This window comes from Equus caballus, chromosome 7 (genome assembly GCF_041296265.1).
Source record: "Equus caballus isolate H_3958 breed thoroughbred chromosome 7, TB-T2T, whole genome shotgun sequence".
In the NCBI taxonomy this organism is placed as follows: Eukaryota; Metazoa; Chordata; class Mammalia; order Perissodactyla; family Equidae; genus Equus; species Equus caballus.
Window position 1 is genome coordinate 64,406,253 of NC_091690.1, and position 15,117 is coordinate 64,421,369.

The 15,117-nt window shown below is 37.7% G+C and overlaps 1 protein-coding gene across 5 annotated transcripts in view; it reads right to left on the reverse strand.

The window, feature by feature from the left end:
• ANKRD42 (ankyrin repeat domain 42) overlaps positions 1-15,117 on the reverse strand; it is a 179,320-nt gene that overhangs the window by 135,394 nt on the left and 28,809 nt on the right. For 4 of the 5 annotated variants that reach the window (XM_070272148.1, XM_070272150.1, NM_001433542.1 and 1 more), the window contains 3 exons: positions 9,280-9,406; positions 7,335-7,479; positions 701-783 (listed from right to left, as the gene is read on the reverse strand). In XM_070272148.1, coding sequence (XP_070128249.1) covers positions 701-783; positions 7,335-7,479; positions 9,280-9,406 — 355 coding nt within the window. Of the gene's footprint in view, positions 1-642; positions 784-7,334; positions 7,480-9,279; positions 9,407-15,117 lie in introns of those variants that run through there. The other variant, XM_070272151.1, reaches the window with a different exon arrangement.

The window sequence follows — 15,117 nt, forward strand, 5'->3', positions numbered from 1 at the left end:
TCTATATTCCTTTCTTATAAAGCTCGGAAGACAGAACAATGATTGAATTCTAAAGCAGATTATTTACATGGATATTCTTAGCAAACACACATTATGTTTTTTCTTTTCCTTTTACAGGCACTGATTTTCATTTTTTTGTAAAACTTTCTGGAGTGAGATATTGGGTTGTTACTGTGAAAGTGTCCTTTTCTAAAACTTACTGGTCTTAGGTTGCATTGTCTCCCAAATCCAGATGCTCTTTAAAAGTCAAGTCATTTGAAAAGTTAAAAAATTTTTAAAAATCTATACTAGTAGTAGTATTCTCTAGAAAGTAAAAGAAACATTATAATTCTCTTATAAAGCCATAAGAGAATTTTTAATAATTTTAATATGTAGAACTTGATTTCTTTTGATTACTAGACTGTAACATATTGTATTTTAAAGTTTATGTGAATATTTTTAAAATTAATTACTCATAAATCTAGAGTCTTGACTTGCCTACACAAATATATCAAAAGTATATTGGGAGGAGGAGTACAACTGAGTCATATAATGTTAACAATCCCTTTGGTGTTATGTAACATATTTCTGCCTTCAAAATTGGAGTAATAGCATATCAGAATAATTCTGAGAAGAGTTTATATAGATTTACATTTATATCAATTTAAAAATAAAAGAGAAAAATCAAGCAGGTTTATTTAGTTATTTCACTGATTAGTACCTTCTCACAAAAACTCCCCCGGAAGACATCTTTTTCTTCATTCGCCTCTTCTCTTTGCTTGACTCACAAGAAGAGTCATCTTCCTATACAAAGGAAAAGAGGGTGAAATAAGATTTCTATCCTAGACACGTTTTCATTTTCTACATTATCTGTTCCAAAAGAAAAAATTTAACCATACTAATTTTGTCAACTCTAGACTAAATATCTTTCAGGGTTTTTTGTGTAAATAAGTTCTTAAATCTGAAGTGCCAGTATATAATACTGTACTGACTCAGAAGACGGGAAGGCACTGTGAGAAACCATCCAGTACTATCTCTACTTAAGACACCTCCAAAAGAGAACATCTTATTTCTGCTTCTCTCTTAGACTAACGTTTCATACATATTGCTAAATAAAATGCACAAAGTGTTAGTATGTCATCCTCTGGATTCTTTGCAAGCCTGAGAGTGCTAGAAATCACATTTCCTGGCTCCTCTGTTCCCTCCTCTGTGTTCACACAACATCCCTCTACTGCTCTTCTCTCATTTTCCACTTTACCCTACCACCTACTGTTTCTGAATATTTCTCATCCATTGTGGCACAGAAGATTCACTTAATAAATGCTATGGGAAGGAGGAAGAGAGGGCTAGAAACACAGTGGATGCTCACTAGATGTTAATCATCTTTGAATAATTCTTCCACTCAAAACTGCCCTGCACCCAGTTAGCCAAGACAGATCTGAAGGCAGGGGCTCCAAGAATAGCACAAGGCATATGTCCATGGAGAGGGCCTACGGCTGGAGTTAGCATTCCCCAGGGTTTTCCTACCCACACCTCTGCTAATGAGGTCAGTCAGCTTAACTCATATTTTAGTGTGTGAACATGTTACTTCCAGTAAGCTGCCATTATCCCAAATACTCCAGAAATAATGGTTAAATACCAAAGCCTCTACTAACACCAAATACGTAACTCATTCTATCAAACCAAGTCTTACTGTACAACTGTTTAAAAGAAAATATGTGCTTGGTACTCAACAGGCCTCCAGTAGGTGTTCTATGAAAGTTCTAAACTTTCAAATTCCAGAAGTTTCTGCAATTGGGGAATGCTCTTCACCAAGATTACTCATTTTCTCATCATAAATTATAGCCAAAAACATATTTCTCCCCTAACATGTGTTTGCTCCAAAACTCAGGAAAAGAGAACTATAATACTGAGATATTGAATATATGAATCATGGTATTTAGGCATCAAAAGCAATTCTAAGAGTAAATACAGTCTAGTACTATAAAAAAAAATTAACTCATATGCGAAAATGTATATATTTTAAATATAAATCAGTATTTTTTATTCTGAAAGAATTTATAGGTTTGTTGAAGAGATTAATAATACTACACATAAAACTGTTGACAGAGGTTATATATCTACAAATTACTGCTTGGGTATATGGAATTCTTGTTTTTGAAAAATTTCGTGCAATCTGAGTTCTGGGAAGCATATGAAAATAAAAGGAGATAAATCCCACCTTCTTGATTAGTAGAACAGACTCTTCTTAATAGAGTATCAAAACAATATAACCGAAGAGAGAGACAGAGAGAGAGAGAAAGAAAAAGAGAGATATCACAAACTTCTAGATCTTCCCTAGACTAAACATTCGTCTTGGATAAGCTCACTTAAGCCCTCGAATTGTTCCAAGGACCATTACAGGTTCATGGACTAGAAGGTCAGAGGACAGAGAGAAACCCAGCAGAGATCATATCAAAGTTCAATCCAGATCCATACTCTTGCAGGCAGAAAACAAGCGTAGGTTCAACAAGGAAGTAGTCATGGAATATTACCAGTTCCAGTTTGGCCATTCTTGATTAGCAAGCATGGCCCAAAGCTTTAGACCAATGACTTCCTAAATGAGTCAGGTTTTGGAGTTCTCTGCTGAAGTTATAGTTCTCTGCTGAAATTATAGTTCCAATCTAGTTTAAATTTCTTAACATTTTTATTTAAGTATACATACCAAAGAGCACAAAGAAAAAAATGTACAGCCTGATGAATTTTTAAAAAGTGAACACACCCAACGTGACCACAACAGAGATCGAGAAATCGAACATTGCTTGTATCCCGGAAGCCTCCATTTGCCTCCTTCTGGGCACTACTGTCTTGATTTACTTTACCTATTTTTGGACTGCTTGGAATCATACAGTACTCCCCCATACAGTTTCTTTTGTTCAGCATCATGTTTGCGAAATTTATCCACAGTGATGTGTAGTGCAGTAATTCATAGATTATATCAAAATGTATTTACTCTTATTGTTGATGGGATATTTGGGTTCTTTCTAGTTTGGAGGATATTTATAACAATGCTGATATGAACATTCTTGTACATGTCTTTTGATGCCCCTCTGTGTACATTAAGAGACATGTACTAATTCCACTATGAATTAATGAGTCCTAGGTATCTACATATAGGTTCAGCTTTAATAGATACTGACAAACAATTTTTCCAAAGTGCTTAAACCAATTTACACTCCCATCGGTGGTGTATAAAAGTTCCAATTGCTTCACATCCTCACCATTTTGTTTTATTTTAATTTTAGCCATTTCATTTTTTTTTATTTTAATTTTAGCCATTCTGGTGGTATATACTTGCATCTTGTTTGGTTAATTTACATTTCTGATAACTAATGATTCTGAGTACATTTCCATGTCTATTGGCCACTTAGATATCTTCTTTTGTGAAGTGCCTGTTCAAACCTTGCCCAGTTTTTTACTGGGTTGTTTGCCTTTTTTATATTGATTTGCATAAGTTCTTTATACATTTTGGTTACAAGGAAGGTATTTTCCTACTCTTTGGCTTGCCTTTTCAATCTGCTAATGTTGTCTTTGATGAACTAAAGTCTTATTTTAATGAAGTCCAATCTATCATTTTTTTCTCTACACCAAGGTCATGAAGATCTCCTACTGTGTTATCTTTTAGAAGCTGTATTACCCTCAACTTCAAACTTAAGACACATCTTGAAATAAATGTTTGAATAAGTGTACAATTCCACAATCAATAACATTATCAAAATTATTATAAATTTCATATTTCAATTTTCATAAGTAAATTAACTCTATTAAAGAGCTATCATTAAATGTTTTTAAAGACCAATTTTTCAAAATAAATTTTTTTATAAGCACAGCGAGCACACAGGAAGGGCAAGGGGGTTATAATGGCAGTAAAAAGTGGTGTTAAAAGCCCAGACTTTGGGCTAGACAGTGAGGTTCAAATCATGGCTACCCATCTAACAAGCTGGGTGACTTTACATAAATTCCTTATTTTATCTGAGATTTGGTTCCTTATCCATAAATGAAGATAATAACACCTACCAGATACAAAGTTCTCAGCACTCAGCCCAACACAGAACAAGTATGCAATAGCTATTGTTGATGATGACGAAGATGTTTATTAAGATACGTTAGATGATCTCATGGACCTTGAATTTTCAATACTCTAGGTAGGGTAAGTGCCCAATTAAACTAGAGTACACAGGATGAGGTACCCTCAGAGCAGGACAAAGAGCTTGGTGAAAAAAGGAGAGATCATATGTGATCAGGAGGATTAGGAAAGGGTTGACCAACGAGATGGTTCCTGGAGGATTTTGAGAGGCAGAGCTGATAGAGAGCCTTCAAGATACATGGACAAAGCTGGGTGGTGGGAAAGTGTGGGGCAAGTCCAGAAAAGACAGGCTACATATAGGGGAAGAGAAAAAGAAATAAGGCTGGTGAGGTAGGTTAATGCAGGCTAAGATGAGATAACATGTGAGAAAGCATTATAAAAATAGTTATTATCAAAACCAGTTATTACTACTATCAAAAAACTATTTCATTACATTATATATGTCAAACTATCCTAAGAAACTACACTAAGAATTTTTTTCTGGATAAAAATTATACTTTTGCAGATTCTTTTCCAGGGGTAAAAGTCTTACGTACAGTTGCATGCAATCATAGGTTCTGACCAGAAGGTGGCAGGAGAAAGGTTTAGTCAGAGCTTCCCGAGAAGAATCTATATAAATGAGCACTGAAGGAAACGTTCATTTTATTTATACTTTATATATTTAGACTCCAAAATAAACTAACCCCTCCTACTCTCAGATGCATAGGGCTCTACACATTTATCTACTGACTATGTTTATTCAACCTGAATACAGAAAATGAAAAGGAAGGAAGGAAAAGGAGAAAAGGATATGAAGAAGGGAGAATATAATACTATGAATACTACTAGACAAAAATACCTCAGGAGTTCTACACAGGATTTCATTTAACATCAGTACAATCTCATGAGGTGTTATCCTCATTTTAAAGATGATGAGATTGAGACTTAAAAACTTTTGCACACGAGAAAATAAGTAGTGCCAGGGTTGCAGCTGCCATGAAAGGTCAGTGACATTTGCTCATTTACAAAAATTGGATAATCTAAAGCAGGACTGCAAAGAACGATGGGCCCAGAGTACACGGCCCTTGAGTCAGCTCTCGTGAAAGCCTACACGTGGTTGGCAGAGAGCACGGGCTAGGGAGGGTGTCCTGTAGAGGATGAAATCAAGACCAACCCTGAGAACAGACTCTTCTGGGCAAGAAAATAATATTTTTAAATAGCTAAGAAACAAAAGTTTTCTAAGTAGACAATTTGGAATGACTCAAAAGAAGATGTGCAGCTTGGTGATCCCTGAAAGATCCAGCAGCTGGAGAACAACATACGTTCCTGCCTTTGAGGAGACTGCGGGAGTCGGCAGAGCTCCTGCCACAAGGTGGGGAAGGAATGGATTTGGAGTGTAAGTGGGAGGTTATGAAAGGTATGTGTCCTCCAGCCAGCATCACAGAGGCTGCACAGATTCGCCTCTCGATACTCAAGTTTCCCCGGGGGCTAAAGGTGGTACAAAATGAGCACTGCAAAAATGAAGAGAATGGATTATTATAATTAATTATATCCCCTGGAAAGTTAAGCACTGGTGAGATACCAAAACCCAGAGAGAGTGTTTGAATTTGTATAAGCTAGAAATATATATGTGTGTTTGTAGATGAGTAGAACGTTGTCTGATATGAGACACATCAAGCCATTAATAGCAGCTCCCTCTGGAGAGTGACACTCGGCACGGGGAGGAACATCTGCCCTGTTTTTAACGTTTTATGACAAGCACATATATTACTTTAATATTCTAAAAGTGGTTATTAAAGAGGCTAATGATTACTTTGTGCAAAACAAAAAAGAGCAAGGATGTTTTCATTAGAGATCAGATTTGAGGTGATACAGGTCTAGAACGCAAGATGACTAAAGAAAAAACTTCTCCTGTGGAAGGAAAATATGGAACGTACCTGAATCCCCACACTGTCACATGAGCTATCCACAGGGCCCCAGCACGGCTGCCCTCACTCAGAAGAGAGTGAGAGTCAGCATCTCCCCAGGGCACTTCCAGCATGCTCTCCTCTGAGACCAGATGCCAGAAATACAACACCGCTGGCGCTTCTTGCTGTCACTTTCACTCTATTTTCTATACTCCACCTGCTTTTCTGTTTTTGTTCTTTTTCTCCGTTTCTCATATCAGTTTCTTTTTAGCTTCCTTCAACATATTTGTCCTTTTTATTTGTCACTCTAAGCATTTTTCTATATTCTAGAGTATATTCTGAATTCTAAGTTCATAATATTCCAGTCAGGAATTATGAAAGAGCTAAGGCTATGGAGTTAAAAGCTAGATACTGAGTACTGATCCCACCATACTAACTGTGTGACTTTATCTTTTTTTTTTGTTTTTTGAGGAAGACTGGCCCTGAGCTAACATCCATGTCCATCTTCCTCTACTTTATATGTGGGATGCCTGCCACAGCATGGCTTGCCAAGGGGTGCCATGTCCGCACCCGGGATCTGAACCAGCGAACCCGGGCCGCTGAAGCAGGACGTGCACACTTAACCACTGTGCCACCGGCCCAGCCCCTAGCTGTGTGACTTTAGACAAGTTGCTGAACTTCTCTGAGCCTTAGTTTCCTCATATCTTAAATGAGGACAGATCAAATGACATACAGTAAGATAACATGTGAAAGAACTTTGTAAAGGTAAAGTGTTACAAATGTTAGTTTTTATTACTCTGTAATCTAAACAAAGGGATGCTATGCCAACTTCCATGCTGGCTCTTCCTACTCTTAAAACTGCTCTTTTGAGGAGCTGAAGCTTTCTTACATGGTTCCATTCAAAGCTCTTTATTTTGGCTATTTGAATGTTAAAATATACATACTCTCTAGCTATCTTAGAATTCTTATTGATTACTCCGCTTATAAAAAAATATTTTTCCCTATATGGTAATAATAACAATAATTACTGCACACTTATGAACAGACTGCTATTCTAACCTATATATATATATGGATATATATGTATGTATGTGTGTGAATATATATAGCTATAGTTATATATTTACATATGTATATTCTCTAATCCATACAATACTCTAGAAAGTACAACTTATTATCTCCAGTTTACAGCTAAGGCACAGAGAGGTTAAATGATTTGTCCAGGCCAAAAAGGGTTATAGGCAGGATTCAAACCCAAAAAGCCCCAGTCCAAGACTTGCACTCTTAGCTACTCTTGAATACTACTTCATGAGAAAGATAAATGTGTTAAGAAGGACACCAACCACAGCCACAAAGTTGGGGACCTGAATTTTTTCCAGTGTCTCCCTGAGTTGATCCACCTCTGCTCGATACCCGTCCAGCTGACATTCTAATTTTTCTCTGCGTAGTCGTTCATACTCCAGCTGGTCCTGCAGCTCTTTGACAGTCCTATCAAAAAAAAAATTGTTCTCAGTCAACCTCCAGCATCAACTAACAACTATTTTTGGTAATAGTGAAACACATCCATGCACTGTATTTAGGGCCAATAAAACAAAGAAATCATTTATTCAACAAACATGTATTCAGAGTTTACTATGAGTCAGCACTGAGCCAGACACTAGGGATTCAGTAGCAAAGAAAACAAGTCAAATCTGCCCTCGTTGGGCTTACTTTAGTAGTGGAAAAAGACAGACAGTAAAGAAATAAGTAAAAATATGGTATATTGGCAGGTGATAAATGGTAAGGAAGAAAAAAGAAAGCAAGAAAGAGTAATATAAAACATTGTCGAGGAAGGGGTTAATACTTCATACACAGTGGCCAGGGAAGGCCTTACTGAGAAGGGGACTTCTGAGCAAAGTCCTAAAGGAAGTAAGAGAAATTATCAAGTAGACATCCAGGGGAAGGGCATTCCAGACAGAGGGAATAGCAAGTGCAAAGGCCATGAGGCAGAAGTATGCCTGGTGAATTGGAAGAGGCCAATGTGGCTGGAGTAGTTTAAAGTATAAAAAGGGAGAGTAGTAGGTCAGAGAGGTAAAAGAGAGCCAGGACAAATAGGGCCTTATACGTCAGACCAAGGTCCTAGGCTTTTACTCTGAGTGAATGGGAAGACAACAGAGGGTCTAAGCTGAGAAATGGCATGACCTGACTTAGACTTGTTTTGCTTTTTTTTTAATGATGTAAAATTTACTTTGAGTGACATACACAAGTATCAAGTGAACAATTCATTGACTTTTGACTAATGTATAAACCCTTGCATCCACCACTACCAAAATATAGAATATTTCCATCACCTCAGAAGGCTCCCTCATGCTCTTCCCAGGCAATCCTCACTTCCCATAGGCAGTGAATATCTGATAATTCTGATATATCTATCATGGTAGATTAGTTTTGCCTATGCCTGTAAATGAAATTGTACATTACACACATTTGTGTGCCTGGCTTCTTTCAGTCAACAGTATGTGAGATTTATCTGACTTAGGTTTTAACATGATTACTCTAGATGCTGTGACTTGAACCACAGTTTTTTTGTTTCTTTGGTTTTTGCCTTACGGCTGGATGGTGAAGGAAAGAGCATTCCCAAGGCACGCTGGGTTGGATGTCAGGCCCCAAGGAGGACAATCTAAGAGTATACAGTAGTAACTCTGGTATGAAAGTGAGTAGGATTAAGACTGGGGCTAAGGAAAAAGAATGTCAATTGTGGAAGCCTAAAATTCAGCAAATAAGAAGGGAAAATCATCCCTAGGACGGAGGAATACAACTATGTTTTGTTGTATTGTGAGTCTGATCTAACTAATAGATAACAACAATATCAAAAGGACATCCTTCAAACCAATACTTACCCAGTTTTTCTTTACAATTAGATCTAAGGTCAAGAGTTTGTACCCCAAAGACTTGTATTGGTTAAAAAGCTCAAAGTAGCTGTAGTCTCAAAAAAGTCTTAACTCCTTATAAAGTTTCAGTTTCGCAAGAAGAAAAAAGTTCCGGAGATTGTGCAAAAATGTAATGTACTTAACACCACTGAATTGTACACTTAAAAATGATTAAGATGATATATTTTATGTTATGTGGATTTTTACAACAATTAAAAAAAAATCTTAAATCTTCTCCATCCTGGGGCTTAGGAGGAAAACAGAATGTAATCTTATACCCTTTGGTGGGGATGAAAAAACAAGTTGTTGGTCAACAAACTCTGATGTGGCATTTAGAGAGCTAACCAAAAATAAACCATTAAAGTTTTGAGGACGTTACCTTTCAGACTTGAGCCGTTCTTTCTTCTGCTTTAGATCTTCTTCTGTTATCCCTCCCAAGTGTTTATAGTTGCTCTCAGCAATTTCCAGAAGGTGTCTCAATTCTACTATTTTCTTATAAGCTCTCACTGCAAGACAGAGTTGAATAGGAACCTAGTTTAGATAGATAACAGTTCATGTGCTCACAGGATGCTGGTCCTGGAGCATCTTCTTCCTCTAGAGCCAGTGTCTGTGTGGTTTGGGGAGGGGGATGGTGGGAGGGTGGCACACACATAGAAGAATAAATATCAGTAACAGAATATTACAATGAACAAGCAATGAAATATGAAAGTGGAGGATTCTTTTCCTGATACTGGAGGATATATCAAATTTTTATGACTATTAATACTATGAACAAGAAGGCTTAAAGAAGACTAGCAATGTTTTAGGACTAGTGGTATATGAGAGGACCATGCATAATCTACAGTAGGTCAGAAAATTAGACAAACAGAAATATGCTTGATTCATTTAAAATAAACCAGAACTAATCCAGCCCCCAAATTTAAGATCAGTCATGTGTAATATCTATGCAAGAGGATACTGAGAGAAGGAAATGCGTTGACAGCTGCTTTCAGCTATTCTCTAACTATCAAACTGTGATTTTTTTATCCTTTGTGGAGGTTCTCAACCGGGAGCAACTTTCTCCCCAACAGGACATTTGGCAACATCTGGAGACATTTTTGCTTGTCACAACTTGGTGGGTGAGGGGAACAGGCTATTGGCATCTAGTGGGTGGAGGCTTGGGATGCTACTTAACATCCTAAAATGCACAGGAGAACCCCCTTGACAAATAAGTATCTGGCCCAAAATGGCAATGTACAGAAGTTGAGAAACCCTGCCTTTCAGGATCAGGTTAGCAAATCACAGCCTCTTCTCTAACACTTACACTTACCTCACACGTACATTTAACACTTACACTTCTAACACTTACCACACGGATTTATCTCTCAATAGGTTAGAGCTGCAGGTTCAAAACTGCATATATCAGAATCAACTGAGGTGCTTTTTGAAAATGCACATGTTTGAGCCCCACACCAAACCAACAAATGCAGGTGTCGGTACTCAGTAAAAGCTCCTCAGACAATTCTGATGGGCAGACAGGTTTGGGAACCACTGTAACTATTAGAAAGCAACTAGAGGGGATCTTAAAAATGTTACATAAGAAAATATCAAAATAACTATCGCTATTTAGCTTAAATAATAATTTCTTTAATATCTGAAGGCTATATTTGGAAAGAGCTGTTCCACGGGGTCATCAGAGGTAAGAACTAGGATGGGGATTAACTCCAGGAAGTGAGATTTTAACTCAACAAAGGAGAAACTTTCAACAAAAGCAATAAGAGCTATCATGTATTTGTGGAGTATCTATGAGGTTCAAGACCCTACTCTAAGGACCTTGCACATTTTAATCCTCACAAGAACCCTGTCAAAAGATGGTAATGGGCCTCCTGGGCAATCGTGGGTGCCTTGTCACTGAAGGTGACTGAGTGGATGCTGGACAACATGTGACAGGAATGTCAAGCCAGGAGTCAAATCTCAAATGGTTATAGGGTTCTATGATGCCGTGACCCTGAACATAATTCACTAAAGAATGCTTATCCAGGAAGTCTGGAATGACAAGAACCAACCAGTCCCCTTTAGGTGCTCTGGCAAAATCTAGTGTCCCAAGAAGAGGTTGTCTAGTCCTCTGGTTTCGCCCTGGAATAAAATTAAATAGTGATAAGAAAATAGCATGTGACCTCATATATAGTAACTTCACTAGCAGCAAGCACCCGAGCTGGGCACCAGAGAGCCTCAGTGTATGGCAAGGGTGTAAGGGCGCATTTGTAGCTAACACACTACAGTAGGAAACTGTTCTAGTCACGTTCTCAATCTTTCCTGAAATATCTTTTAAAAATTTTGAGATTCACTGACATGACCCCTCACAAATAACTCTTACTCAATTTCAGAAGAAACTCAAATTCTACAAACTCACTGCTGATGTTCTGCAGTTCTAGGTCCCTGCTAATTCTCAGTGCAAACAACAAAAAGAAATCTAAGCACAAACAGCAAAATAAAAAGTAGATAAAGTGGACTTCGTCAAATTTGCACTGCAAAGTACATCATCAAGAAAGTTAAGAAACAACCCACAGAATAGGAGAAAATATCTGCGGCGAAAATATCTGCAAATCATATCTGATAAGGAACTTACATCTGGAAGTACTCTTACAACTCAATAATAAAAAGATAAACAACTCAGTTGAAAAATAGGCAAAGGATGTGAATAGACATCTCTTCAAAGAAGATACACTAGTGGTCAATGAGCACATGAAAAGATATTCAACATCATTAATCTTTAGGGAAATGCCAGTCAAAACTACAATGAGATACCACTTCGCACTCACTACAATAACTATAATCCATAAAACAAACAATAACAAGTATTGGCAAGGATGTGGAGAAACTGGAAGCCTCATACATTGTCAGTGTGTATGGAAAATGGTGCAGTCACTTTGAAAAACAGTTTAGCAGTTCCTCAGAATGTTAAATACAGAGTTACCAGATGACCCAGTAATTCTAGCACCTAGCTATATACCCCAGAGAAATGAAAATATATCTCCACATGAAGACATGTACACGAATGTTCTTAGCAGGATTATTCATAATAGCCAAAATGTGGATACAACTCAAGTGTCCATCAACTGATGAATGGATATACAAAATGTGGTATACCCACACAAGAATATTATTTGGCAATAAAAAGGAATGAAGTACTGATCCATGTTACAAATGTACATGAACCTTTATGCTAAGTGAAAGAAGCCAGTCACAAAAGACCACATATGGTATCATTCCATTCATATGAAATGCCTACAATAGGCAAATCTATAGAGACAGAAAGCAGCTTAACAGTTGCCTAGAGATGGGGTGTGGGGGACACGGAGAAGAGGGTAGGAGTAATGGAGAGTGACTACTAACGGACGTGAGGTTTCTTTTTGGGGTGATGGAAATGTTATAAAATTTATTGTGGTAATGGTTGCACAAATCTGTGAATATACTAAAAACCATTAAATTGTATCTTAAACTGAATGGTATGTGAATTACATCTCAATAAAGTTATTTAAAATAAAGATGACCGAAAATTCTGAAGGGATCATTAACTCTGACCTCAGTGTAGGGTGACTGAGATCGGCTGTTTATCGGGAGCCCCTATGTCAGCATCTTCAGGTCTTCCCTTGGCTGCACTCACCAGAAAAGAGGGCTCCACTCTCCCCTGGAGAGTGAGGTTCTCCCTCATAATGTTCTGGGATCTCTTTTAAAACTTTGATTTAAAAATCTAGACACAAATTAGAAATTTTCCTTAGAGAATATAGTTTTGGTACAACTAGTTCTTTCTGCCAGAATAACTGAAAATACTTTCCAGAGATCAAGAGGAAGGGAACTGACATTTACTGAGCTTCTACCACAGGCAAGGCACTTCCCATTCTCTAGTGGATTAATTTAATCTTTACAACAACTCTGTAAGAGTGACATTATGTTAATATTCTCATTTTTATAGATGAGAAAACTGGGGCTCAGAGAGTAACACAGCTAGAGAGTGGTAAAGCCCCGAAGCCAGAATCCAATGCCCAAGCTCTACTCAACTTTCCTATAGCTGCCTTTGTTTTGGTGAGTCTCAGCCAAACAGATCCTTCTCACCTTTCTTCTATGAAAGAGCTCCACTGAAATAGTTCTTCTCACCCATAAGTACAAACCATGGCTCTCTGACCATCAATAATTATAACACTGAGATAAGTGTTATATAAGTCATGTAAGTCACTGTCCTGAGAGCTCCTAGATATCCATTTGCTTCAACCTAATCACATATCCCCTTGAGAGGAAGAAACATTCCCACTTTTACTCACTAATTGGGAGTAATGTTTAACCATTTGTTCATAACTCAATGAGTTATGAGTTATGATGAGTTATGAATAATGGTTAAACAAATGGTTAATGAGTTCATAACTCAATGTTTGTATCTCCTCAAAATCCATATGTTGAAGCCCTAACCCTCAAAGTGAGGGTATTTGGAGATGGAGCCCTTGGAAGGTAATTAGGGTTATATTAGGTCACGAGGGTGGAGCCCTGGTCCGATGGGATCAGTACCCTTATGAGAAGAGACGCCAGAGAACTCGCTCACTCTCTCTCCCCGGTGTGAGGATGCAGCAAGAAGACAGCCGTCTCCAAGCCAGAAAGAGAGTCCTTCCTAGAAACAGACCCTGCCAGACCTTGATCTGGGACTTCCAGCCTCCAAAACTGTGAAAAAATAAATTTCTGTTGTTTAAGCCACCAACCCAGTCAATGATATTTAATCACAGCAACCTGAACACAGTAAGACACCATTTAATGAGATAAGACTGTCATTCAGTTGGTAATCACAAAAATTAAATCTTTGGCATATATGTCTCCATAATGCAATTAGTATGAAAGAAAAAATGAAATTACAAAACTATTTTAGGAAATCCCACTAACAAATATGGTAGATTATTAATCTTGCCATTGTGGGAATCAATGAACAGAGAATCAAGACTTTCATAGCTTTAAAAAATAAAAAATCAGACCAGTTTAGGAAACAAGCAAATATGCAGAAATGATTTGTCTGTTCACCAATGTAACGCTAGCACCTGGAACAGCGCCTGACACATAACAGGTACTCCATAAACATATGATGAATGATGGGAGAGAAAAAAAGAATTGATAACACACAATTTCAGTCACTTCTTTTAGTAGTATATTGAGCAGGTTCAGAACACTTTCCGAATTCCAGAAAGCAAGACTATTTCTGATGCACTGTTACAGCCCTTAGCCTAGGGCCATGCACACAGTATAATTCAAATATATGTTAGACAAATAGAATGCCTTCCTTATCTGTTTTGTCTATCTAAGTCCTGGCTGCCCTTCAAGGTAAAGTCCAAATTCCACTTCTGAAAAGCCTTTCCTGCTACTCTGTCCTTTGTGAACAGTCCTTTCAAACTTACTACCTAGTAGCCCAGCCAAGAATCTAAGAGTCATACTTGATTCCTCTCATTCTCTAATACCTTATATCCAATCTATCAGCATATCCTTCGAAATACACCCAAATCTGACTATTTCTCACCATGCCCATCATCTCCACCTAGTACAAGCCATCATCGACTCTCTCCTGAACAGCCCCCTAACTGATCTCCTTTCTTCTACTTTTGCCCTGTGAAGGGTAGTGGGCTTTCCATAACACTGTAAATTCAGAGGCAAAACCAGTCAAGGCCAACTGGATCCTGATTTGGCTTTCTCCCTCATCATGGTCTTACTAATGCAGAGTTTGGTTCAAGAATCAAGAAAGCCTAATATATAAATATTACCTTAAATGGAAATACATAGATTGCTTATGTAAGCTCTTCTGGAATGACAATGAAAGCCTTAAGTATAAAAAGGCCGAAATAAAACAAGAATGGAGCTGTCCAGCATCACTGGTAGTTACAGGCCCATATCAGGGACTCTAGGAGCACAGGAAATCTGAGCAGACATTCTGCATCTGCTCTTGTAAAATTCTAATTTAATATCCTTGGCAAATTTAAATTACATCAGAAACTTCATCTAACCTTATATTGGCAGGTGAGTATGTTCTCTTCCCACCTACTCATAATCCACTTGAAACACTATGCTCCCCCTCACCTCCCAGTCTATTCTTCACCCAACAGCTAGAGTGATATTCTCTTTAAACATAAATCAGATCACATCATTCCCCACCTCAAAACCTTCCAACGGCTTAAAATATAAATCTATAATCTTTATTAGAACCTAT